The sequence below is a fragment of the Mustela lutreola genome, chromosome 16, assembly GCF_030435805.1.
Source record: "Mustela lutreola isolate mMusLut2 chromosome 16, mMusLut2.pri, whole genome shotgun sequence".
Classification (NCBI taxonomy): domain Eukaryota; kingdom Metazoa; phylum Chordata; class Mammalia; order Carnivora; family Mustelidae; genus Mustela; species Mustela lutreola.
In genome coordinates this window covers 13,566,816-13,594,716 of record NC_081305.1, presented here as the reverse complement: position 1 = coordinate 13,594,716, position 27,901 = coordinate 13,566,816, and the positions used below count along the sequence as shown (strand labels likewise).

General features: G+C 47.1%; 1 protein-coding gene and 1 long non-coding RNA gene across 3 annotated transcripts; one reads left to right on the top strand and one right to left on the bottom strand.

Annotated features, from left to right (window-relative positions):
- Positions 1–618: 618 nt before the first annotated feature.
- Positions 619–12,980, bottom strand: MARVELD3 (MARVEL domain containing 3). 2 transcript variants are annotated; one of them, XM_059152522.1, is made up of 3 exons: positions 12,496–12,980; positions 9,753–9,886; positions 619–1,532 (listed from the first exon to the last, which is right to left on the bottom strand). In XM_059152522.1, the coding sequence occupies exons 1-3, from the start codon at positions 12,879–12,881 to the stop codon at positions 895–897; spliced, it is 1,158 nt and encodes a 385-aa protein (XP_059008505.1). In that variant the 5' UTR covers positions 12,882–12,980; the 3' UTR covers positions 619–894. The 2 variants fall into 2 exon arrangements, with proteins under 2 accessions (XP_059008505.1, XP_059008506.1); XM_059152523.1 differs by lacking the exon at positions 619–1,532 and adding an exon at positions 4,370–6,351.
- Positions 12,160–27,381, top strand: LOC131818246 (uncharacterized). The gene is made up of 5 exons (XR_009348744.1): positions 12,160–12,302; positions 15,487–15,638; positions 17,466–17,619; positions 22,097–22,258; positions 24,583–27,381. It is a non-coding gene; the product is annotated as an uncharacterized LOC131818246 (long non-coding RNA).
- Positions 27,382–27,901: the final 520 nt, after the last annotated feature.

Here is a 27,901-nt window from a genome sequence, read left to right as displayed (position 1 = left end):
TAGGAATGTGAAATCCAAATGAATGACAACAAAAACAAGGAACTTGGAATGCTGGCAAAAACCCATTTTCTCTCAGCCCGACTGTGAGGAGGAACTCGCACACTACGGGCATCTGCCTTCGTGTACCGGGAGTCCCACCTCCCGCCTTGAAGGGAGGATGGCTCCTGGGACCCAGGCAGTCATGGCGGCTTCCTTCTAGGAGAATCAGACTGTAGCTACTCATTTAGGATTCAGTCATACAGTCATACAGCTGTATACCCTACCAACTATCATTCCCCAGCGACCAAATACGGGGAGCAAAGACAGGTTTCTTTCGGTGACTTTAAGTAGTCATGCCAGACAAAAGTATTTCTGCTGTAGCGCTGGGCCTGCTACCCTGGACGTGGAGGTCTCCTCTCTCCTGAATTTCTCGGGCTCCTTAGTTCCGTATCATCATGATCCTACCATCACCGCAGACTCTGGATTTTGTTCTTTGCTGCAAAAGGTGATTTCTTTCTTTCTTCTCTCTCTTTTTTTTTTTTTTCCCCAAGTTCTCAGCCAACAAGACTTCTCGATAGAAAACTGAGATGAACATCGAGCTCAGCACTGGTACTGATGGGACTTTTTTTTTCTCCAAGATTTTGTTTATTTATTTGTCAGAGAAAGAGAGACAGAGAGCACAAGCAGGGCAAGAGGCAGAGGGAGAAGCAGACTCCCTGCTGAGCCCGATCCCAGGACGTTGGAATCATGACCTAAGCTGAAGGCAGATGCCCAACCACTGAGCCACCCAGGCGTCCTGACGGGACCATTTGCAAAATCAGTTATGTGAAAATCACCGTTGTCTAACGTGTCGTTTGGAAAGACACCTCTTCTTGAGAGAAACAGGGATGTGGACTGCCCACACAGAAGAGGGTCTCAGAGTGTTCCTGACCACAGGTATTCGGGTGCATCGCTGTGACTGCGGCGCTGCGCTTGGCTCTCCTTGCAGAGCCTCTGCTCCCGGTAGCTCCGCAGGGCCAGCACCACGCTGGCCCCGTACAGCAGCACCAGGAGGCAGGCGAAGGTGGCTGCCGCCCCATCCGTGCCCGCCAGCTGGCAGTTCATCCAGGTGAGACCCTTGCGGGCATAGAGCCTCTCTCGCGCTCTGCAAGTGTCCGTGGAATTGATCTGCAAGGCCACGTGGAGGTAAATGCCGGTGCCCACGCCGTAGCTCACCGCTGCCAGGAGGCTGAAGGCGGCCTCTAGGAGGAGCCACTTCCCCGACAGTTCCTCGAGACTTTTGGCTCCTTGGAGTAAAACACTCATAGTCAGGACACCCAGCCCCAGAGAAACAGCCACGCCCCCGTAGATCAGGGGTGCCCGGAGCACTGTGTATTTCTGGTCCAGCTGCCGAACCTGCTCCAGCTCGGTGCCCTCGAATGGTGAGTAGTAGTTGTTCCCAAAGCCGCCACCACTGGTGAAGGTGGCAGTGAATCCAGCAAGGACAAAGTAGGAGGACACGACACACATGAGAACCATGCCATTCAGTATCACCTCCACTATCTGTACCACACCTAGGAGGAGAGAGATTTGGGATTTAACACCGACATCACTCACCCAGAAAAGTCTAGGTTAGACTCGAGAAGTACCGCCGGTGCCCTGCTTTTAAGGACACGATTTGATTCAATATTAACATCCTTGGTTTTTGTTTTTTAAACTGATGTATGTATGGATAGAGGGATGGATTTTTAAGCAGGCTCCATGCTCCATATGGGGCTTGAACTCATGAACACTGAGATCAAGAGCTGTATACCCTACCAACTAAGCCCGCCAGGAACCCCAGTTTGGTTTTTTTTTCTTAATATTCACATGTTCAAAAACCCAAAATGCCACTCTGGAAAAAATTTTGTCAAGTTTCTTAAAAAAACATATTTATATATATACGTACCGTGTGACCCTAAGACCAGACTCCTAGAGCACTTATCCTAAAGAAAGAAACACTGAAAGTCTACACAAAACTGTACACCTGAAAGCTCACAGGAGCTTTATCTGTCATTGCCTCTATCAGAAACCTAGATGTCTTTCCGTAGGTGAAGGGTCGGCAGTCGGATCCATCCATACCACGGGAAACTCCACTCAGCGGTCCAAAGGAAGGAGCTGCGGAAACACACGACCACTTGGACGGCTCTCCAGGGAATTACGATGAGCAGAAGAAAGCCAGTGTTAAAGGTTATACACAGTGTGACTCCTGTTATGTGAGTCTCAAAGCACACAATTTGGAGAGTGAGCACAGATGCTTGTGGGCAGATGGGGAGATGTGGGGGAGCCCCAGCAACGTCCGGCACGGGAGAGTTTGTCGCTGATCATGGTGGTGGTGGTGACGTGAAGATATGTGTGACCGAATGGCACGGAAGTGTGCACACACACAGACACAAGTGCAGTACAGCCGGTCAAATCCACAGCTCTCCAACGTCAGTGTCCTGCTGCCGGCGCCGCGTTCCGGTGACGCAAGACAGGAGCCCCGGGGAACACTGGGTGGAGGGCGCATCTGTTACCATTTCCTGAATCTACAGTTAAAATTTTAAAGTTTTTTTTTTTTTTAAACTACACAATGACATAAAAAGGAATACACTGGGAAAAATCACTCCTGTCCCTGTCCATCCTGTTCTCTGCCCCCACCCACTTTCATTATTTCCTAATATAACTTTCCAGTGTTCCTTCATGCATATAAAAGCTGACTCAAATCTGCCTTTCCTTCCCCCTTTCCCTGCTTTTCTTTTTTTTTTTTCACCAGGAAGCATACCCCACACACTGTTCTGAGTCTTGTTCATTTACTATTCTAGGAGGTGTTTTCAGATCTGCTCCCACGGCGTCCACAAACTTCGTTATGTGGGCTCCGATGCCACTGTGGGGACAGACCGGTCTGTTCAGCTGACCGACACGTGGGCTGTTCACTTATGCATAAGAAACGTGGGGTTTCTTATGCATTTAAGGAAACGAGAGGTGACTGGACACTGAGTATCTTCTCGTCCAAGATCAGCTTTCATTCATCACTAACAGAGGCCCTGCCTTCTGCTTAGGTGTACTTCTGGAAGAATGTCACCTGTCATGCCCCAGGGGACAGAGAATAGAACTCAGAGAGAAGCATGTGAACCTAAAGTGGGAACGCCAGGCTCCTGTCCCTACACTCCGCTGCAGGCGATGTGGCATGACCAGAAGCCTCCCACACTTCATCTGACAAGGGAAAGTGGTGCCGGCCTGTCTTATCCCGCGGGGCTGGGCTGAGGCCCCGGTGAAAGCAAGTACATGTAAATATTTGGAAAGTCATAAAATGTGAATGCAAATGGAAAGTGATGCTACTCAGTAACGTTTAGACAATGGAAGGGGCTTAGTGAGAGATTTAAGAAATGAGACAAATGATGAGAAGTGTGGTTTCCCAGAAATCGGGAAGCCTCGCTAGTACACTGGTGAGTACCATAACATTTAAAAATTGGGCAGCGAAGTACCAGTCTCTCTTACAGACTGAGGCACTATCTCCTGGGCCGGGTGGTCCTAACTCCTGCCGGGCCCACACGAATTCCTGGGACGTCTGTGGGATCCAGCAGCCAGAGTCTCTGACAGTCGACAAGCTACATTCCTAATTTATATCCGAAAATAACATCAGATCAGAACTGCCCACTCACCACCCAGGCGCTGTAAGGGACTGGCCACTTGCTCCCCGGAGCAGAATAAGTGAATTGGCCCACACATCGCTCTACTTCAGTGGGAGCACTTTTCCCCTGTATCCAATACCCTTCTCTGCCTTGGTTTTCCTTCTGCACGCAGGTTAACATCTTACCCCTGAAGGGAGACAGGAATACTGTCCTGCTACAAGATGGAGAAAACTGAACGCTTCCTCCTGGGGCAGATTTAGCCAAAACAGTGCAGTCGTGATCCACGCATGTATCTGCTGGGCTGAAATGAAATAAATCTAGATCTTGTCAACTACCCCCCCTGGCTAGGACAGTTGAGAGGAATAATGGTCTGATGCCGGGTCCAGTGCTATTGGGTCTGCTGAAGGAATATGGCCACTGAGTATCATCACAGACCAGGCAGGCCTGGCCTGACTTAGCTATTAATATCAAACAGGCTCATGTATTTTCTTCTTCTTCTTCTTCTTTTTTTCTTTTTAAAGACTTTGTTTCTTTATTTGAGAGAGAGCACGAGCAGGAGGAGGGGCAAAGGGAGAGGGAAAGGCAGACACCCCCCACACACACACTGAGCAGGGACTCCATCCCAGGACCCTGAGATGGTGATGTGAACTGAAGGCAGATATTTAACCAACGGAGCCACCCAGGCACCCCCAGGCTCATGTACTTCTAACCTTGCTGTTAGGGCATTAAGATTCACAGCTCCCAAAAGAGAACAAGGGTGATTGCCAGCGCCAGCAGTTTATTCTGATGGTAGAATGGGACAAGTCTCTGGAAAGTGAGCAGAGCGAGGGCTCTAGAGAGGGACGTGGAGACCAAAACAGACATGATATTTTTGTTATTCGTTATGGGGTCTTTTTGGGGGAGGCTGGTTTCGTGGCTGATCATGTAATATCCCGCTTAATTAGACATCTACTTCTGTGTTTGCACTGTAAATGTGAAAAAAGAGGGGAGCAAATCAAGTTTTTTATTTCTCTGAAATAAAACTGAAACGTGCAGTCAAGCTATGCTAAAATGGAAAATAAAATCTCCCTCTCTCCGGAAGCCAATACTCTTCATGCTTTCTTATGTATTCTTCAAGAAACTGTCTAATCATAGATAAGCATTTATTTCACCTTCTAAACCCAAATGGAACTCCCCTTTTAAATATGACGAGTTGCCTGTGTTTAAGGGTATACTGTTAAAAATGTGCTGTAAAGAGAAGCATCACCTCCAAGTTAAATTTTTTCTTTGGACTCTTATTGGATTTACGTAAAGCAAAGATCATATTCACTTGTACCCAGAATATGTTGTAATGTTCCCGAAGTCACAATTTAACATGCAGTAAGAACCCATGAAGCCGTCTGGCCAAAAGTGCATTCTTCTGTTGGGAAAGATTTTACATTCTTTTATTCTGGATGGATCCTGAATTCCAGATGTTGGGTTTAATTCTCCGTACAATGGTACATTTACAAGAGGTACAAAACACTTATTGAGTTTTCAAAACCGTTGGAAGGGGCTTGTTAGAATAGCTTCTTTGCAGCCCACTGAATGAATCTGATTCCTCTTTGCTCGGCCCACGCCTACCTCCAACTTACAGGCGGTGTCTCCCAGCTTCCCTACACCCTGCCTGCAGAGCATCAGGGAATTGAAGGATCCAAGCCCTCAGTGTGGAAAAACTTTGGGTCTCATCCGCTTAAGACAGCTGTGTTTACAAAAGTTCAAGCCGGAATGTTGTCTCTCGTGTATGGGGCTTTCCACCAACTTGGAACATATGGTTCTTCAGATTCACGGGGTTATCTCCCTTGAGCTAATCAAAAGTGCATTTTGCTGCAGCCCGTGCCTTTTCCTCATGGGTCCTGACTTCCAGTTTTGGTCTGTTTCAGTAACTTTGACTCGCTCACCAGCAGAGGACTCGAGAACTTATAACCTCAGAGAACGCTGCTCCGTGTAACCTGGAGTTTCCCCGGGACACCGATGTTGGCCCCCCCAGGACACTGATGTTAGCCTCACCCTCTTCAACTGCAGGCAAGTCCCATGGCCAAGTATTCCGTGAAAGACAGTGGTTCAGAGTAACTTCCACCGCTGACATTTGGCGGGTTGGCTTAAAAGGCCTAAAACTCCAACATCTCTGCAGGCTTCTCTTTGAGCTTCCTGACCTGCCGGTAACCTCGGATGGCCAGCACAGCCCCCAGAGCAAAGAGCCCGATGCTCAGGACGGCAAAGACCGCAGCTCCTATATCCCCCCCGTGGAAAGTGCAGCTGAAGCCGCTGTACCCTTTGCTCTGGTACAGCGCCTCCCTCTCTCTGCACACCGGGGACGCATAGGCAGCCGAGAGCTGGTGGAAGTAGAAGTACAGAGCGGGGACATAGGCCCCCGCGATGAGCACGTCCAACGAGCCTTCAATCAGCAGCCATGGAGGGCAGTGCCACGGGACCCGCAGGACGCCCAGGAGGACAAGGAGGCAGCAGAAGGCCATGAGGGCTCCGCTGTAGGCCATCGCCGCAGTGACCGTGGGCAGCTTCAGCTGGTAGAACTGGACGTCCAGCTGCTGTGCTTTCTCCCCATCGGCGCCCTCGAAACCACTGTAAGCGCCTCCGAACTGGTAGTAGTAAATGCCCCCCAGGCTGGTGATGCCCGTGTAGCCCCCTGTGGAACTGTAAGACACAGAGCTGCAGGCCAGGATCAACAAGTTCAGGAGCACCTCCAGCATCTGGCAGCAGGCTGCAAAAGAAGGGTGTGTTACCATTTTGAGAGCTGCTATTTTGTACTCGGAGATGTCCGCCTCGATGCTCCTCTTCCCCGTGGTAGCTCACGCCGCCGCAGCGGGCTCTGGGTTCCGCCCCGGGAGGCCCGAGCTGCCCCAGCTGCGTGAGGGGCATGAGATGGGAGCGGGGGACTGTGGGCTCTGGAAATGCTGTCGGAGGTGCTCAGAGCTAAAAATAAGAGTAACCCTCAAGGGTGCCTCCCGCTGCCGGGGTGCAGGAAGATGGCGGGAGAAATCAGGCCAGCTCCCGACCGGAAAGAAAGGCATCCTCCATGGAAGGCGAGAACATTCTCTGCCCCAGCCCTTCCCTGCCAAAGAGACTAAGAAAGACCGATCTCCTCTCTAGATACGTTTTGTGGCTTGCTTCAGTTGGCAAGAGGAAACTTCTCCAAGTTTGAAGGAAATAACATAGAGCTTAAAAAATACAATGAAGTCGGAAAAAAGCATGGAAGTCATACATCAAAATGTTAACCATGGTTCACATATATTGGAAAGAGCAAAGATCAAGTTAATTAAACCCACAAGGTTTACTGAATTAAAGAAACGTAATGGGCTTCCCTGGTCTTAGATTTCAACTCAGTAAGTCTGTTTTACAATTTAACTTTGTTTTCTTTGGTTTCCCTCAAGAGCAAATCTGGGCTGTGATTCTTTTCCCAGGGCTAGGTTCTCTGGGGGACCCTTGGCTTCTCTGTCTTGGACAAGGAAAGAGCTCCAGCCTTTCTGCCCAAACTGGCTGCTTTCCTTAAAATCAACTTCATTGAGATATAACGGATACGGAACAAAACGACCCATGTTAAGTGTACAGCTTGGTGAGTTTTGACAAACACAAATGCCAGGTCTTCCGAAGCAAGATACAGAATATCTTCATCTGCCCAGAAAGTTCCCCCAAGAGACTGCTTGGGGTCAATGCCTCACCATCCTCCTCAGACAATCACTGGTCTGCTTTCTGCCATTAGGAACGAGGTTGGCCTTTCTAGAATTTCATGTAAATGGAATCATACAGTTATGTACTCTTTTGTGTGTGGCTTCTTTTTCCTCAGGATTCTATAAAGCTAGGTGTTCTGAGCTGGAAACTGTATATGCTGGCACAGTCCTGGTAGGTCAGTTGACTACGAGCAGACGGTCAGCAGCTCCCTGGTGGGTGTTTAGAGAATGGGATTTTGTGCCTGGGTCCAGCTGGTTTATGTATGAAGTCATGGTACCTCTATCTACACACTCTCCAGTGGGAATGACAGACTATCAAGTATTGTCTTTACGCTCTTCACTCTCCTCCAAGATGCAGAGAGCCTTACTGTCTTTAAAGGCAGTAAGTATAATTAAAGACTGTTGTCTTTAATTATAAAAATACTATATACTGATGGGGAAAAATAAAGACAAAAACATATAATGTCACAATTACCTAAAATCCAACTATTTAAAAATACCATTATTTTTTCTTCTGGACTTTTATCATACATTCATCATTTTTTCTGTTATTTGCTTTTAGGTGAAGAACAGGGTCCTACTCTAGCCACTATTATATAACCTATTTTTTCACTTAAGAATATAGGAGGAACATTTTTTTTCTATCTCAGCAAATATAAATCTACTTTGTATTTTTAGAAGGTGTAGAGAATACCACAATGAATTTAAAAAATTCCAGTGTAAAGGACATTTAGGGTTTTCCCAGTGTCTTGCCATAGCAGCCTCCCACTTCCACCAGTTTGCTGAGGGAGGAGATGAGTTCACTGATAAGGAGAAGCAGTCACAAGAGACCTGCTCTGAAGATAGGGGTGGAAATCTTCGGGTGACCTTTATTAAGGCCTGCACTGCCTGCTGGAGACAAGTTCCTGGTGTTCAATGGCTGTTTCTCTACATACAAGAATTATGTACTGATGTGGGCCTCTGCATATCCAGAGATCTTTATAGGCCCTCAAGGGTTCTGACTTCTAAACCAGCCTTCCACTCTCTTGACTCAGAAATGATCTCTAGGTCCAAAGCCAGACAGCCAGAAGCAGTCAAAGCTAAATCAAGGTGTGTTTTGGTCAGGAGGCTCAAGTCCTGCCCTCTCCTCTTGGTAAAATAATCACAGAGGAAAACAAAAAGGAAATGAAAGGTCAAGCAAGTAAACCATTTCAGGCCTTAGAGTTAGGCTCTGAGTTTCCACTGCAACTCTTTTATGTAACAGCTGTGTGACTTTGTTATCTTACTATACCTCTCTGAGTCTCATGAATTATTGAGCAAATTAGAAGCAACGAGGTTGTGCCAATACATGTAAACCAGAGTGTCGATTCTTATACCTGGATTGCCTAGAGCTCTTTAAAGGAAGTTCCAGAGAACCCCATAATCATGTGCATTATTGGAATCACCCTATGATACACTTTCAGGTATAAGTTCCTTGATTTCTCTCCCTTAGGCTGAGAAGTTTTCCCCCTTAGTCATAGGCAGCCTAGAAGAATTTCTCACCAAATCACGTGAGCTACAAGGGCTCACCGTGGCAAACCAGATTTTCTTCATTACTGGCAAGGCCAGGACGAATGCTTGGATGGGAACTCGGGGCACCACACTTGGAGCCGACACATATTATTTACATATTCTGCAAACTGCATGTTCTATAACATTTTTTTCCCCGGTTTGTTCTCAGTAAAACAGGGTAGAACAGAAATTACTCACATAGCTGATATCTAATAAGGTAAGTACTGTTTCACAACGTGCGTGTATGTGTGTGAACCTGGGCCTTCAAGGAAGATCTATTTCTTCCTATGGATCTCAGACAACAAATTTTATTATTTATTTATTTATTTATTTATTTTTAAAAAGATTTTATTTATTTATTTGACAGAGATCACATGTAGGCAGAGAGCCTCTCTCTCTCTGCAGGCTCCCCGCTGAGCACAGAGCCCAATGCGGGGCTCGATCCCAGGACCCCAGGATCATGACCCAAGCCGAAGGCAGAGGCCTTAACCCACTGAGCCACCCAGGCACCCCTCAGACAACAAATTTTAAAAGACATCCTGTGGCATGAACTGCCACCAGGCTGCCCCCTCCAGGTGGCTTTCTGTCTCTAACCCAGCCCTCCCACAGCTGGCAGCTCACAGCTGGTTCTCCCTGTGGCTCCACCTGCTACCTGACACCCCAAGCATGGCTGCTCGCCTGGCCGCCAGACATCTGAAGAGAAGCACTGGAAATCTCGCTGTACCTTTCAGATGTGCCTACTTTTTTGGGGGGTTGGGGGAAAGAGAACCTCATGCAGTTGTATACATGAAAAGGTTAGGAACCCAAAAGGGAAGTCTGCTTGAATTTTCACTTCACCAGCTCAGACTCCTTCCAGAACCATCAGCAACCAGTAAACAGTCACAATGCCTCCCAAATGGCTTACCTCTCCCAGTGCACAAGTATTTGCATTTATGGCAATCCAGGAGTCCTTCAGCCTCTGACTGGTAATATTCCACTTCCTCTAGTCCAGACCTGGGGTTCGAGGGCAGGTATCTCCCTGCAGTGGGTTCACTGTAACTGAAAACATACATGGCCATTAGAGGCTTCAAACTCAATAGCTTGTTCAATATTAGATCCCTGAACATCTCACGCTGGCATTAAGGAGACATTAAAGAGATGTGCAGAACAGAAACAGATTTTGCTACAGCATTTCATATTCCAGAGAATTCTCTGGTTTAGGGGCCCCACAGGGTATCCAAACACTTGGCCCAACACTGCTAAGCCACCATGCCACATATCCCTATAATTCTGAGCACTGATTGGATGCTGGTTTGCCCACCTGCAGGAGCTATCTAACCATGTAGCTGGGAGCCACCTTTGTGAGCCTAACTTTCCATTTCAGCATGGACCAGGCTTTCTTTAAAGCTAATTTACATTCACAAGACTCTGATGCCCAGGCTGGCATTCTCTTCCTCCTCTTGTTACTTTGCAAAGGGCTGAATCCACAATAATCCTCTAGGCCTATGGGTAATACAGATAACTCTGTGTGTCTTCCTGTCTCTCCCTTTTCCTCTGCTAGTTCTGGCACTTTCTTTCCTTCCCCAGCTTTATCCAGCATATCTCGAGCTTTCTACCTGCTGGGCGCCAGGGGTCCTTCCAGTGTTCTCATTATGGATCTCTGGGGTTTGAAATCCTTAAACTCTCATGGCTTTGGATAAAGTCCACACTTTCAGCACAGCACACAAGGCCCTGCTCATCTCTCTTTACAACATCACACTCAAAGACCCAACCATAGTGAACTGCTCCTCTCCCCTGGCCCCCAAAAAGATGACCTGCACTCCCGTTCTGCAGGTCACCGTGGAAGCTAGTTCTCTGCTTGGAACCCCTTTCATTTCCTCTCCCAGCCTTACCAGTCTTGCTCCTTTTCTTTCTTCTTTTCTCGATTTTATTTATTTATTTGAAAAAGAACACTAGCGGTGGAGGAGCAGAGGAAGAGGAAGAGGGAGAAGCAGGCTGCCCAGGATCCTGGGATTATGACCTGAGCCAAGGAAGATGCTTAACCTTAACTACTGAGCCACCCAAGTCCCCTCATTCTTGCTCCTTTTCCAGGACTCAGCTTCGAGGTCAATGTCCTCCAGGAAACCTTCCAGATCTCAGGCAGGGGGTCTGTTCTCTCCAAATCTGTTTCCCCTGCAGTGGCAGATTTACCTGTCAGTCTCCTACCAGACTGTGGACACTGTCAGTAGATCTCACCCATTAAGTAATGGAGCCCTGGCCCCTCCATCCTGCCCATTAAATCAAAGTTTACTGTGTGGAAGAAAGGCAGAAATAGTCTTTTGGTTTCAAACCACTAGCTGGCTATGAGCCAAAAAAGCAAAAGTAATCCCTTCACTCACCTTGGGTGTGGGGGCGGGGGCCAGGGGGTCATGGTGAGGGACAAGGATACTGATTTAAAAAGAAACCCAAAATGAAGCTCGGGAGCTACCAATGCAATGTGGTTTTGATCAGGAATGCACAACAGCTCGTGCCTCGGACTGTATCTGGGTATAACCTTTGTCAGAGTTTGGCTCGTTGGTTTTAGATAATGTAACATAAGCTCAGGATAACAGCTTTCCCGCTATGTGGACACAACTGAGAAGGGGACTGAGTTTAAACCTTCAAATCCTACAGCAGAGAGGAGCTTGACTCTACCTTAGAGAATAGAGCAGGTGTCCAAAACCAGAAGGCAGTCGGCACTCCAGTACCTACCTACTTGTCTCCTTGTTGGCCTGGCACACAACCTGGGAATTCAGTAATATCTGTGGAGCTGGATGGAATGTTCGATGGAAAAAAGACTCAACTCCTGACGGGGGTGTGGAGTCTAGAGCTGACTTCCTCCTCTCCTCCCTTCCACTCCCTCTCGCAGCTCCCTAAGTCTTCCAGGATAGCATGAGGGTTTCACCTCACAAGACCTTACCAGAATCATCTGTGCTCTAAAAGGCAGGGCCAGCCCAGTTTGTTCATTGAGGGAAGTAGGATCTGAAACAGGGGATTTGCAGGAGGCTGTCCAGAAGACTTCACTGACAACGGTGGGCAATCTCTGCCCTTCAGTGGGGGGAGTTTTAGGTGGATTCAGTTCTTTGGGTATAAGGGTAGTTTCTCCCAGCAGTCTGTTTTGAAATACATATACCCCTACAAGAGGTTACCGATTTAACTATTAACCCTTCACTGGGCTGACCTCATCAGACCCTGACGGGACTTTGGAAGGCTGGTTTTGGAACACAGGACAAGGGTCCGAAGCCCCACGGGGCGGTCCTGTGGGCCCGTCTCGGAAGGGTGGGGAGAGGTCAGGGAGGAGCCTCAGGTTAACCCCACCTACCTACCCTCCTTCCCACTCCTTCCCTTTCCGCTCCTGAAGTTTTCTCTTCCTCCTCCTGTGGTCCCCGGCCCGGCCACTGCCAACAGGGGTGGTTTCTGCTTTGTTAATCGGGTTCGGATCAAGAAGTGGGGCACCGTAAGGTTTTCCTTCCCTCCCAGGTGTCCTCTAAGACCACAAAAGGGGGGAATGGCACGTTCTTCCTTGAAGCCGTCTTCCTAGACCATGGAGTCGGGCGCTGGAGCCACCGCAGCCGGGGAGAGGGGGGAGTGTCTCAGACCCAGGCTTTCCGGGTCTCCATGTCGCAGGGCGCCCCGCAGCCCCACCTCACCTTGCCGGGCCACTGGCTCCGAAACGCTCCTTCCTGTGGGGCGGTAGCTCCGGGGTTTCCCAAGGTGCGGGCCAGGGGGGCGGGGCTGCGTCCCAGGTCGGCCTCCGGGGTCTGTCCCGCGTCCGACTTTGATGGGACTTTTCCCAGACTCTCTGTTCACCGGCGCGAAGGTCCCCGACCCGGTGTCTGTCCTGGCGAGGGTCTCGGTGCCTTCCCCTGTCCCGGTCCCCGTCCCTCCGCTCGCCCCCGTTTCTCTCCCTCCGCCGGTCCCCGGATCGGTCCCGGTGTCGCTCGGGGTGGCGGTCTCGGTCCGGGCGGGGGTGCCGGTCTGGGTCCCGCTCTCTCGGCCGGGCCCGGGGCTCCCGAGCCCCCGACGTACCTTCCATGGCCAGTTTCCGTGTCCCCGCCCCGGAGCGACCCGAGGGCAACAATCTACCACCAGTTTCCCGGGCAGGTGGCCAAGCACCGGGGCGGGGGCGGGGGCGGAGGCGGGAAAGGGAGCGGGGAGCGGGGCGGGACGCTCACCTGCACGCACGCGCACTAGCCGTGCGGCGGGCTCGGAGGGCGCTCACCTGAGCGCGCGCGCCGGTAGGGGGCGCGGCTGTGCGTGGCGGGCGTGCAGGCGCGCGGGGGGCGTGTGCGGGGCTGAGGGCCGGGGCAGGGGGTGCCTCACTGCTCTGCGCCCCGCTCAGCGGATACCCCTGCGCCGGCCGCGCCTAGTCTTCCCGGACGCGTCCTTTCCGTGACCCCGGAAGGTGGGTGGCATAGGGAAGCGAGCTCTGGACTCCCTCAGCCCCTTGGGTGCGCGTTCCCGTCGCGTGCCTATCTAGTCACTCGCCCATGTTTCCTGCCCCTCCAGCCACCCAGCCGTGCCCCCCTGCACTTGCCCTCTCTCGCTTCCTCCGTCTCCCGCTCTCCTTAAAACCGTGTGGTTCAGGGGGCTTGAGGCCAGTTCATCTACTGCAACAGTCTCGGATTTATAAACGTTTTTTAAAGTAACCGCACAGAAGAGTCAGCTTTTCCTTTGCCAAGTACAAATGTTTAAAAACATAAAAACGGGGACGCCTGGGTGGCTCAGTGGGCTAAAGCCTCTGCCCTCGGCTCAGGTCATGATCCCGGGGTCCTGGGATCGAGCCCCGCATCGGGCTCTCTGCTCAGCTGGGAGCCTGCTTCCTCCTCCCTCTCTCTCTGCCTGCCTCTCTGCCTACTTGTGATCTCTATCTGTCAAATAAATAAATAAAATCTTAAAAAGCAAAATCATAAAAACTGCCATCATTAGAGAAATACACGTGAGCAGCTACCCTGGCAGGCCGTGGAGACAGTGGCGAAATCCCATTGTGTGGCGCTTCCCTTCTAGCACGTGTGGGAAAAGAGAGAAAGGGCACTAAACGAAGAAAGAGACAATGTCTAAAATTTAATGAGGAAGGCAGGTTTCTTTCCTTAGACCTCAGAAGGGACCTTCGAGTTGAGTCCCGGAATGCAGCTTTGGGGATAGCTGAAAGAATGTGCCAGAAAGAGAAGCTAGGTAATAGAGTGGGGATGTGGGATGAGGCTGAGGGGCGGAGCAGCCCGGTGTTGTAGGGTCTCCACAGTGAGGGGTTGTTTTCATTCTGAAAGTAATGGGAAAACATTGAACAGTTTGAGCAAGAAAGTGACTTGCTCTGATTTAGGTTTTTATTATTGTTACTATTCTTTTTTTTTTTTTTTTTTAAAGAGAGAGAGAAAGAGGCAAGGGGAGGGGGCAGAGGGTGAGAGAGAATCTTAAGCAGGCTCCACACCCAGCATAGAGTCTGAAGGGGCTTGATCTCACAACCTGAGCCAAAATCAGAGTCAGACACTTAACCACAGAATGGCCCAGGCACCCTTGATACATGGTTTGAAAAGATCACTGTGGCTTTTTTGTAGAGGGTGGAGGACAAGGAGCCAAGAGGAGAGGCAAGAGATAAATTAAGAAGTTGCCAAAGCAACCTGAGCGAGGGGAGCTAGTGGCTCAGTTGCTGGTGAGAAGTGGGTGGATCCGGGTTGTGGTTTGGAGGAAGAACTTAAAGGATGGATTGGATGTAGGGGGGTGAGGGTGGTGGAGGCAAGTGCTTACTGAAATGGGAAGACTGGAGGGAACAGGGTGTGGGGCAAAGTAGAGAGTTCCATTTTAGACATGCTCAGTTTGAGGTGGCCATGATTCATCCAAGTGTAGACGTCCAGCTGCAAAGGGACGGATGAATGAGTCTGGAGGAAGAGGGGGCAGAGATACTCTGTGAGAATAAAGGCAGTTACCTAAAGAGGGAGACGTTTAAATGCCAGGAGGACCTTGGGCTGAGCCCCAGGGAAATCTAACCTTTAGAGCTAACTCTAAAAGGATTGAGAAGTGGTGACTGGGGTAGGAGGAAGGGCTGCAGGGTGAAGTCAACAGGCCTACCTGCCAGATGTCATCCTGCAGAAACACCGTGGGCCAAATCCTCGGGCCTTGCACAGATATTTACATGAGCAGCACCCTGTTCTGAGCCTGGGACAGCTGTGGCCTTCCAGGAAGTCTGGTGAACAGGCAGACACGGTATGGTTAGTGAGATGGCAAAGCGCTGCTTCTCTCAGGCCTTCCCTCTGGGCTCCTGGAACCCCTTTTTTGAATAAACCAACACCCTTACCATCTTACCTTTTTATTTCCCTTGTTTTTGTTTTGTTTGGCATCTTTACCTCCATCCACTACTTACTGGTTTGCTCTTAAAGGGTACAAATGACTCCATTTGGGGCTTTTCTTTTTTAAGGATTTTATTTATTTTTTTGACAGAGAGAGATTGAGAACACACACAAGCAGGGGGAGCCACAGACGGGGAGGGAGAAGCAGGTTCCCCACTGACCAGGGAGCCAGACATGAGGCTTGATTCCAGGACTCTGGGATCATAACCTGAGCTGAAGGCAGATGCTTAACCGAAGGCAGATGCCCCGAAGGCACCACATTGTTTTCTCTTTTTTAATTTAATTTTATTTTTTCAGTGTTCCAAGATTCATTGTTTATGTGACACTGGCCTGCCCTGACTCAGATCAGTGGTCTTCCAGTCTGCTGTCCCCCTGAGCAGGACACTGCGGGACACCCAGGGTGTAGCTTCCTGTCAAAAGCACGTTTGACCCTGGACCCAGGGCTGAGGGTCAGTGTTTTCTCTTTTTTTAACAGTAGTTCGCCCTTTGCTTTCTCTTCTCCCTTCACAGACTCCATCACTCTGAACACCAAGTCCACTCGGGCTGGGTGTCTGAGAGTCATCTGTAAATGTTCCCCATTCTGTGCTTAGTCAGGATTTGCTAAATGGAAGGATTGACAGATACATATTGCTTTTTTTTTTTTTTTAAAGATTTTATTTATTTATTTGACAGACAGAGATCAAGGGTAGGCAGAGAGGCAGGCAGAGAGAGAGGAGGAAGCAGGGTCCCTGCTGAGCAGAGAGCCTGATGCAGGGCTCTATCCCAGGACCCTGGGATTGTGACCTGAGCCGAAGGCAGAGGTTTTAACCCACTGAGCCACCCAGGCACCCCACATATTGCTTTTTTACTCCCTTTGGGATGCCTTGTGGAACAAGGGGGACCTAGATATATTTTTGTGGGAGGCTGTGGAAGAAAGTCTTTCCAAAGTCCAAGTGATGACTTAACTTTGCCACAAACTGTCTAGGGCAGATTGCCTTTTCTAAAACAGGTCACAATAAAATTTCCAGTCCCACATACTCTTCCAGAACCTTCCCACTGCCCCTTTAAGACGGAGAGTCTTTATCCCCAACGCTGGGAGCATGGGCAGTCCTTTGCAATTGTCTGGATGAAGAGATTCAGGGCTGGCTACATAATTTGTAGGGTCCAGTGCAAAATAAAAACGTGGGGCCCTTTGTGTAAATATTATTAGGAATTTCAAGATGGTGACGGCAGAGTATTAAACCAAGTATAGGATGTTCTAAGCAAGGGGTCCTGGGTGACTGCACAGGTCACATCCTTTGAAGCTAGCCCTGAACAGAATGTGGCAAAAGGGACAAAATGGCTTCTAGGGCTTGCCATGAAAGGCCATGCAGCTTCCCCCTGGCTCTCTTGGACTGCAGTCACAGTAATGTGAGCAGGCTACATGAGAAAGCCACGTGTGGGTGATCTGCAGTCTCAGCTGAGAGCCCATGTCACCTGCCAAAGGCTGGGGAATGCAAGTTCATGATTCCAACTCTAGCCTTCGAATCACCTCCAGCCGTTGGATCTTCCTGCTCAGTTCTTACTCTTACAAAGGAGAGATAAACCGTCTCCACTGGGCCTTTCCAAATTCCCGACCCACAGAATCCATGAGCATAGTAAATGGTTCTCTTATGCCTCTAAGTTGGCCGGGGAGCAGAGGATTGGATTAGCTACTCAGCAAAAGATAGTACCTTCCATGACTCGAGCTCACCTTGGCCTCTCCTTTTTCTGAGTAGGGAAATTTTTTGAATTGCAAAATGTATTGCAGTTTTGGTTCAAAACATGCAGTTTATCTATTGGTCCCAATATTTGAAAAATTTACATTTATTTGTATTGATTTGTCGGTGTCTCTCTAGGCTGTCGACTGCCTGGAATGATGTTTTTGACAATATAATGGCCTGGCATTTAAAAGGTGCTCAATAACTAATTGTTGGATAAATAACATTAGTTCTTGTTGGTGAATCTGTGTTCTGAGAAAAATGACAGGGACCTTATATCTTCCATATCTTGCATAAGGTACAGGACGGCATAAGGGGCATTCAAAAGAAAAGTTTCCAACTATGTGTAATTTCTGATCAATCAATGAACTACACAAGTAAGGAAGGAGTAATAAGGTAGCTAAGTTAGAGCCCAGTGAAAATTTGACGGGCTTATTTAATTTTAGTCTAATGTATGTTCTTTTCATTTTTATAGAAAAGATTAGGAACCAATGCTTTGACCTCTCCTTTGCCTTAGTTGGAAGTATAAATTCTTCTGGTTATTCCACCTTCTTCCAGGAACCCTCGGACGGACGTTATGCATATGATGAAAGGTTCCAAGGGCAGGAACCCTTTTCTGATGAAACCCCTGAATGTTCAGCCAAAATAAAGAGCACCAATAGCTGATGGCCAAAGAATGGAAGAGGTGTGTTCAAGAGAAATTTCCTGAAAGGTAAGATCAGAACTCTCATTCAGATATAAAGTGGACACATGCTAAACATCTTATTTAACTCAGTAATCACTGAGGGACTCGGGCAGCTGTTACAACAGTTTCAAAAGAAAATCTGAAGAACACACCCAGGATAGGTCGGGAATAATGAAATGAGTGTGTGAAGGAGGCAAAAGTGATTGCTTGTCATGAGGGAAAGGACAATCAGTTGAGCCGTTACCAGACAGGATAGAATTTGCATGTCTATAGGCAGAACTTTTTTTGTTTTCATGGCTATCGAACATCTACAGTTTGGTGTTGCAGAAATAACATAGTTTTCTGCTGAGGCCCAAACAGAAGGGCATTGCCGTCATTTAAACAGGGAAAGCTGGATGCTCAACGGTCTTAGAGATTTGTGCGTTTGGGGAAATGTAGTGAGGGGCTCTCCCTGAGGAGAAATAGTATGCGCTGCCTCTTCTGACTTAGCAGGCTCTCAGTGAAGCCTGTGCATCTGCATTTTTTAATAATTCTTTGAGGCACCCCGTTTGAGAACTAATATATTCATGTAAATTCGTTTTCCATCCTAACTGAACGAGAACCTAATGTGAGACGAATCCAGACACTCACCTAAGTTTTTTCTTTAAAATAATAAACATTCCTCTTGGTTTGGGGTACATTCTATGGCATTTGGGGGCAAAGGGTTTATTCTCCCAGTTCTGTTCTTAACTCTGAGTGGTTTCATGCAGCCGTCCCTATCAGGAAGACAGCCCTTCGGGTGTGTGAATCCACGGGTTACTCCTGCATATTCTCATGACGTTCTCCTGGCCCCTCTCCCTCTTAGAGTATTCCGTGCTGGGCGCCAGACTCCAGGCTCAAGCTCAGGTGACAGGGACTGGCAGACAGTGAAGTCGGCCGCGAAGGCAGAGATGGCCAGCAGGGGGCAGCGCAGGCTCAGGCTGGCGTGTCTGCGCCATCTCCCCTTTTCTCAGCCTGAGCGTTTCCCAGCTCACCTGAGCATGGGTGACTGTTTCTCCCATCACAGGTGTGATAGAAAACACACAGTTCAGTTTAGTTCAGCATTCCTTGAACTTTGCATACTATGTAAATGACTTCAGGAAGTCCCTCAACGTCTCTGTGCCCAAGTGTCCTTGTTGGCAGAATAGGGATGTTTGATGTTTAAATCAAGTAAATATGGGTAAAACACTTGAAGCAGTGGTTGGGCATACTTAACACTACAAAAGTACTAGCTGTCATTACTGTCGCTGTTACTGTTTATCAGGTACTGTGGACTCCTAAGTAAATGATATATTTTTTTTCTTTTTTAAGATTTATTTATTTATTTCAGAGAGAGAGAGGGTATGTGTGCACACATGCACACAAGTAGGGAGAGAGGCAAAGGGAAAAGAGTATCAAGCAGACTCTCCACTGAACATGGAGCCCTGCACAGGGCTTGAACTCCCAACCCTGAGATCATAACCTGAGCTGAAATCAAGTGTCGGTCCCTTAACTGACTGAGCTACCCCCGTGCCTCCCGGACTGTCTTTGAAAGCTCACAGCTCTAGAAGGCGGAGAGGGAAATACACGATATTGCAAAAGAAAAGCTGTGCGTAAGTGTACCGAGTATGGAGGGAGGCAGAAGCAACCAAAAAAATGGCTTGCCAGAAGAAGGAGTGCTTTTAAGAATAAATAAGACAAAAGGCTTTGGGCTTGGGGAACAAAGGCAGGGGGCAGCATTCCAAACAAAGTGGGGGAGCAGTGAATAGAAAGTAGGCAGGTTTGGGTAGCTTCAGCTTCCATTCCTTCCACTCGGACCAGCACAAGGAACAAGGGAGGAAGTCGGGGGAAGTAGGGGCAGGGACCAAATCATGACCAGTCTTGAGAATCAGCCTTATAGACTTGCACTTACTGCTGTGGGTGTGGGGGCCTCCAAGCAAGGGCCTACAACCTCCATTGTGGGGTAGGAAAGACATATTAGCACTTTAATGTGTGAATGTTATCTTTTGGGGAATTTTTTTTCTCTGTATCTGGTTTATAATAGTAATATGTTAATACAATGGTATAATTTTAAATAAGTATATTTGGCCCTTGAATGACATGGAGGGGGTGGAGTACCAAGCCCCTACCCCACTGGAAATCTACGTATAACTTTAGACTTCCCTAACACTTAACTACTAACAACTTACTGTTGACTGGAAGCCTTAATGGTAACATAACAGTGCATTAACAAATGTTTTGTATGTTATGCGTATTACATTCTGTTTTCTTACAATAAAGTAAATGAGAGAAAAGAAAATGTTATGAAGGGGTGCCTGAGTGGCTCAGTCGTTAAGCGTCTGCCTTCAGCTCAGGTCATGATCCCGGGGTCCTGGGATCGAGCCCTGCATCGGGCTATCTGCTTGGCGGGGAGCCTGCTTTTCTCTCTCCCACTCCCCCTGCTTGTGTTCCTTCTCTCGCTGTGTCTCTCTGTCAAATAAATAAATAAAATCTTTAAAAAAAATATTATTCAAAAATCATAAGGAAGAGAAAATACGTTTACAGTGATGTAGCGTATTTATTGAAAAACATCCCATGTAAGTGGACCTGCACAGGTCAGACCCATGTTCAAGGGTCAGCTCTGTTTGTATATTGGGGTACATGCTAGCTTTATGACTTCAGGTCCTGCAGAGCCACCAGAGATGTCTTTTAATCACGGGAGCAATAGTAATAATATTCCAGAACGTCCTAGAAGGCGAGCTAGCCCACACTGAGGCCTTGGCACTGGAGATGACAAGGCGTGGACTTGAGTGATACGAAGGAGGTGTTTAGTTCCATCAGCCAATGAGGAGCAGGTGATCTGTAAGTGGCCAGGTGGCCAAGAGCTTGGGGAACAGAATGTCAAATGCTCAATGAAAAACAAACACTCACAGAACATCAGGTACCCAACGACTACCAGATATTGGTGCAATAAATTTTTTTATTACAGAGAATTCAGTAAATCCAAGATTAGAAACTTTTCAGTTGTATCTGGACTGTAAGTGACCTTCACTAGATCTCGGGAGGAGGATGATTCCTTCTTGCGAGGAAGGAGCCAGACTGCACTCTCGGGTGAGAAGATAGGAGGCAGGACCATTGGAGGGAGGAAGGGGAGAAAAAGTTCCTAGAAGGAAGAGACTTAAGCATATCTATAGGCTCAAGAAAGAGGGGATTAATAACGGACTGAAAAATAGAAACAGGGGCACGTGGGTGGCTCAGTGGGTTAAAGCCTCTGCTTTCTGCTCAGGTCCTGATCCCAGGGTCCTGGGATCGAGCCCCGCATCGGGTTCTCTGCTCAGTGGGAAGCCTGCTTCTTCCTCTCACTCTGCCTGCCTTTCTGCCTACTTGTGATCTCTGTCAAATAAATAAATAGAATCTTAAAAAAAAAAAAAAAAAAAGAAACAGCTTCCCCAGTAGCCTCCCCAAGGCCTGGTCCCCTGGCAGTATTACTCCACTTCTTCTCACCAAAGAAACCCCTTCTCTTGTTGTACTGCTTATTTAAAATGGCTAAAAACCATGATCTTTTTTTTTTTTTTAAGTTTTATTTTTATTTTATTTATTTTACCTTTTAAGATTTATTTATTTATTTGGGAGAGAACAAGAGAAATCACAGAGGGAGAGGAAGAGGGAGAAGCAGACTCACCGTTGAGGAGGGAGCCTGATACAGGGCTCTATCCCAGGATCCTGAGATCATGACCTGAGCCGAAGGCAGATGCTCAACTGACTGAGCCACCCAGGCATCCCTTAAGTTCTTTTTTTATTTTTTATTTTTATTTTTTTTATTTATTTAACAGATAGAGATCACAAGTAGGCGGAGAGGCAGGCAGAGAGAGAGGGGGAAGCAGGCTCCCCGCTCAGCAGCGAGCCCAATGTGGGGCTCGATCCCAGGACTCTGGGACCATGACCTGAGCCAAAGGCAAAGGCTTAACCCACTGAGCCACCCAGGCGCCCCCTTAAGTTTTATTTTTAAATAATCTCTACAGCCAGGCTGGGGCTTGAGCCTACAACCCTGAGATCAGGAGTCTTAGGCTCCACTGACAGAGCCAGGTAGGCACCCCAAACAAGCATGACTCTTACGCAAATGGTGAAGTGTGTGTCAAAGCTTTATTTAGCCCTTTTTATTTATTTAGATTAATTTATTTATTTGGATTGTTTATTACTAATGACAGAACAGCAGTATGAGAAAACTGGTCCAGAGGCCTATGGGACAGACCAAAGTATTTCCAGCTAGTGAAAGACAACACACCAAAAGAAGATGGTCAAGTGAGCTCCCACACTGGCTGCTGTCTTGCAGCAGGTGAGGAATAGTCTCAGTTTGCCCAGGACAGTCCTGGTTTTAGCACTGAAAGTTCTTTGTCCTGGGAAGTCCCTCCATCCCCAGGCAAATGGGAACAGTTGGTCACCCAAGCTACAGGACCATAAGCTATAAACTTTAAAGTTATTCTTTCTACTAGACAAGAAATCCCTTCAATCTTTTGTTTCCAAAAAGCATTTGCAGTCGACCAATCCAGAAGAGCATCGAAGTTTGTAGAACCTGAGACCCTATCAAGAGCCAGTGATAAATCAAACAAGAGGACTCTACTCCTAGAGAATCAGTACTTTCGGTGTGGGCCTGCCTCCCAATGCTTCTTAGAACATTGAAGACACGCAGGTATCTCTTGTCTCATTTCCATGTGTTGAATAACTTTTCTTAATACTCTACAAAATAAAACAAAAAGTAGTTTCTATACCTCATCCCCAAGGTTTCTCTAGAAGAAAGAAAATTATCAAGGGCAGGTTGAGTCATCAGAGCCTGAGGGATACCCCTCCATGTAAGCTGTCCACATGCATAATTAAGAATCAGCCCCCTACAGTAGCCACCATTTCAAAAGGCTGCAAAAGGTTTAGCGCTCAACCCCTCAAGCCCCTACCCAAAAAACAAGTTTTAGAACCCAGGCAGGATAGAGTTCAGGCTCCAGGACTAGGCCCACCCAGATAATCGAGGATAATTTCTCTATTTTAAGATTCTTAATCATATCTGCAAAGTTGATTTTGCTACATGAGGCAACATAGTCACAGTTGCCAGGGAGGAGGCCGTGGACTTCTTGGAGGGGCGTGTTATGGGGCAGAGATTCAGGAGTGCTTTGGCTGGGCGGTTCATGAGCCTCCTGTGAGGCTACAGCCAAGAGTTCTGTTGGGCTGCAGTTATCTAGGCTTTAATGGGGCTCGGGGATCTGCTCCAAAAGTCAGCCACTCACGGTGGTGGACAAATTATCGCTGCTGCTGTTGGGGGCGGGGGACTCAGTTCCTCTTTATTGGGGCTGCCCAAAGGACTGCTTGGGTATCAAGACATAGCAGCTGGCTTTCCCCAGAGCAAGAGATCCACGAGACCGAAGTGGAAGCTGCAGTGTTTTTTATTTTGACCTTTGCCTTGGGAGTCACATGCTGTCACCACTTCAGTGGAATCATTGGTTACGCAGGTCAGCACTTATTGCCTGTGGAAGGATCATGTGAGGCCATGACCACTGGAAGGCAAGGATCACTGGGCTGTTGTGGAGGATGACTATCCCTAATGGGTGTTATCTCTAGTTTTTTTGTTTTTTTTTTTTTAAGATTTTATTTATTTATTTGAGAGAGAGAGAGGGAGGGAGCATAAGCAGGAGGAGCAGTAGGCAGAGGAAAAAGCATTTTCCCTGCCGACCTTGATCCCAGGACCCTGGTATCATGACCCAAACCGAAGGCAGATGCCCAATTGATGGAGCCACCCAGGTGCCCCATCACGAATCTTTTGATGTACAGTATCCTTAAGAATTTTCTCAGGGGCGCCTGGGTGGCTCAGTGGGTTAAAGCCTCTGCCTTCGGCTCAGGTCATGATACCAGGGTCCTGGGATCGAGCCCCACGTTGGGCTCTCTGCTCTGCAGGGAGCCTGCTTCCTCCCCTCTCTCTCTGCCTGCCTCTCAGCCTACTTGACAGAGATTTCTCTCTCTCTGTCAAATAAATAAAATCTTAAAAAAAAATTAAAAAAAAAAAAGAATTTTCTCAGATTGTGGAAGCATTTTCAAAGCATTCTTTGATTTTAGGAAAAGTCTATAAATGCATGTATATGTATTAATTGTAAAAGTAATGCAATATCATAAAAAATAACCCTTCATAATTATAAACTACTTTCTTTTTTGCACAGTCTATTAAAACTTTGCAGAAATATATACATATATGTGTATACTTATAAAATATGTGAAATATATTTTAATACTGTTGTAAATACAACACATACCATTTTGCAATATGATGAGGAGGTTGAGTGTTTGGTCAGTGGAGCCGAATTGCCTGGGTTCAAAGCCTGATTCCATGACTTACTAGCTATGTGACCTTGAGAAAATAACAACATTGCTATGCCTCAATTTTCTTATTGGCAACATGAGGATACTAATACATCATAGCTGTGAGGATTGAATGAGTTAACATATTTAAAGTGTTTATAACACTGCCTAACACATAGAGTCTTAGGCAGTGTTATAAACACTTTAAATGCCAAGTGAGAGTTTGCCATTGTTAACGTTTCTCTTAGCATTATGTCACAGAACACAGTTTTGTTGTAAAACAGTATCATGGGGGCTCCTGAGTGGCTTAGTGGGTTAAAGCCTCTGCCTCTGGCTCAGGTCATGATCTCAGGGTCCTGGGATCGAGCCCCATATCGGGCTGTCTGCTCAGCGGGGAGCCTGCTTCCCTCTCTCTCTCTGACTGCCTCTGTGTACTTGTGATCTCTCTCTCTGTCAAATAAATAAGTAAAATCTTTAAAAAAACAAAAACAAAAACAAAAAACAGTGTCATGACTTTCTGGGGAGGAAAAAAAAAGATATGTGGAATTCCTAACCTCTGGTACTTCAGACTGTGAGCGTATTTGGAGATGGAGTCTTTACAGAGGTAATCAAGTTACATGATGTCATTACAGTGGGCCCCTAATCTAATGTGACTTGTGTCCTTATTTAAAAAAGGGACATTCAACGGGAAAAAGAGAGTCTCTTCAACAAATGGTGTTGGGAAAATTGGACAGCCACATGCAGAATAATGAAATTCGACCATTTCCTTATACCACACATTAAAATAGACTCAATGGATGAAGGACCTCAATGTGAGAAAGGAATCCATCAAAATCCTTGAGGAGAACATGGGCAGCAACCTCTTCGACCTCAGCCGCAGCAACTTCTTCCTAGGAACATCGCCAAAGGCAAGGGAAGCAAGGGCAAAAATGAACTATTGGGACTTCATCAAGATCAAAAGCATTTGCACAGCAAAGGAAACAGTTAATAAAACCAAAATACCACTGACAGAATGGGAGAAGATATTTGCAAACAACATTATCAGATAAAGGGCTAGTATCTAAAATCAATAAAGAGCTTAGCAAACTCAACACCCAAAGAACAAATAATCCAATCAAGAAATGGGCAGAGGACATGAACAGACATTTCTGCAAAGAGGACATCCAGATGGCCAACAGACACATGAAAAAGTGCTCCACATCACTACGCATCAGGGAAATACAAATCAAAACCTCAATGGGATACCACCTCACACCAGTCAGAATGGCTAAAATTAACAAGTCAGGGAATGACAGATGCTGGCGAGGATCTGTAGAAAGGGGAACCCTCCTACACTGTTGGTGGAAATGCAAGCTGGTGCAACCACTCTGGAAAACAACATGGAGGTTCCTCAAAAAGTTGAAAATAGAGCTACCTTATGACCCAGCAATCACATTTACCCTAAAGATACAAACGTAGTGATCTGAAGGGGCACATGCACCCAAATGTTTATAGCAGCAAGGTCTACAATAGCCAAACTATGGAAAGAACCTAGATGTCCATCAACAGATGAATGGAAAAAGAAGATGTGGTATATATACACAATGGAATACTATGCAGCCATCAAAAGAAATGATATCTTGCCATTTGCAACAACGTGGATGAAGTTAGAGGGTATTATGCTTAGCAAAATGAGTCAGAGAAAGACAACTATCATATGATCTCGCTGATATGAGGAAGTGGAGATGCAATGGGGAGGGGCTTGGGGGGTAGGAAAGGAATAAATGAAACAAGATGGGATCAGGAGGGAGACAAACCATAAGAGACTCTTAATGTCACAAAACAGACTGAGGGGGACAGGGGGAGAGGGGTACGGAGAGGGTGGTTGGATTATGGACATTGGGGAGGGTATGTGCTATGGTGAGTGCTGTGAAGTGTGTAAGCCTAGCGATTCACAGACCTGTACCCCTAAGGCTAATAATATATTATGTTTATTAAAAAATTAATTTTTTTTTTAAAAAGGGGACATTTGGGGCAACTGGGTGGCTCAGTTGTTAGCCGTCTGCCTTCAGCTCAGGTCATGATCCCAGGGTCCTGGGCTCAAGCCTTACATTGGTCTCTACTCAGTGGGGAGCCTGCTTCTCTCTATCACTCTCCCCCTGCTTGTGTTCCCTCTCTCACTGTGTCTCTCTTTCTGTCAAATAAATAAAATCTTAAAAAATAAAAAAGAGGGGGAGACATTTGAAGACAGACAAGACATGCAAATAGGGGAGACAATGTGAAGAGATAGGGAGGGGAAAGCCCTTGGCAAGCCTGAGAGAGAGGCCTGGAGCAGACTCTTTACTCACAACCCTTAGAAGGAGCCGATCCTACGAACCCCTTGGTCTTGGACATCTAACTTCCAGAAATGTGAGACAATAAATTTCTCTTGTTTAAAACACCCACTTTGGGGCATTTTGTTATAGCAGCAGTTGCAAACTAATACACTTTTCTGTGATGGAATATATACCTTTACAATTGTGATTATACTAATTATTATAATGTGTATTCATTAAACATGTGATGTTATCACAATTTATTTAGCTTTTCCCACACTTGGGGCACTTAGGATGTTTTCAGTGTTACAATATTATAGTGAGTGCGGAAATAATTTACTTTTTAGGATAAATTCTTAGGAGTGGGATTTCTGGGGTCAGGGAATATGGATATTTTTATATCTTGATGTGCCTTTGTTTTCTTAAAGGGCTACTCTGGTGGTCCATTCTGAAACATGGTCCTAGCAAATCAAAGTCCTGGGTAATTACCTGTCTCTGTTCTTGGTCTCTCTAGGACTTCACGCACTTGGTAATGCCCTTTGCCCTCTAGGAGTATCATCGTTTCTATTATAGTGTTCAGTGAAAAAGTCTGCGAGGTGCTAGCAAACACTAGCAGTTCTCAGAATCTTAGGACATCAGTAATAACAAAAACAGTTTCCTTCAATGTTTTCATCTCACTAAATGTCCAGCATGTTGCCTTCAAAGGTGACTCAGAGAGAACCCACTGGCCTGCCCAGGAACAGCACCTGCATCAGCTGATAAGTGTGGGTCCTGTTGGCTTTCTGCACACTGACGTCAGCAGAATGCCCTGTCCTGTTCTTAGCACCACCTTGACCAGTAGCACCCAGCTGTGGGTGACTCCCAACTCAGGTTTCACAATGTCCCTGGGAAGGCAGTTGAGTACAAGAAGCAGCCTGGGACTGGGGAGGGTGAAGCTCTGACTTCAAGAGCTAGTTTCTAATAAAATCTGAACACAGACAAAGGGTGTTGCTCACCTTCTGACTTCTCCATTCAGCATCATGTCCTTCTTAGGGGGCTCATGTTATCCCCTATCCCCTATATCCGCTACCCCAAAAAATATGCTCAGAGTGAAATTTTACACAGAGGAATAAATGATCTGTGCCTAATAATATCTCTTACCCCCTGACCTGCCAAAATGGAAGCCCCACCGGAGCTGTTTTTTTTTTTTTTTTTTTAATATCTTTTTTTTTTTTTTAAAGATTTTATTTATTTATTTGACAGAGAGAGATCACAAGTAGGCAGAGAGGCAGGCAGAGAGAGAGAGGAGGAAGCAGGCTCCCCGCTGAGCAGAGAGCCCGATGCGGGACTCGATCTCAGGACCCTGAGATCATGACCTGAGCCGAAGGCAGCGGCTTAACCCACTGAGCCACCCAGGCGCCCGGAGCTGTTGTTTTTTGACTGCTGTAACAGTACCTGGCATGTAGTAAATGCTCAATAAACATTTGCTAACTAGAGGAATAAGCTTCATCTTTTAAAGTCAATACTATTGGAGTGCCTGGGTGGCTCAGTGGTTAAGTGACTGCCTTCAGCTCAGGTCATGATCCTAGGGTCCTGGGATTGAGCCCCGCATCAGACTCCCTGCTGAGGGAGCCTGCTTCTCCCTCTCCTCTGCTGCTCCCCTTGCTTTTCCATTCTCTCTCTCTGTCAAATAAAGAAATGAAAATGCTTTATAAATAAAT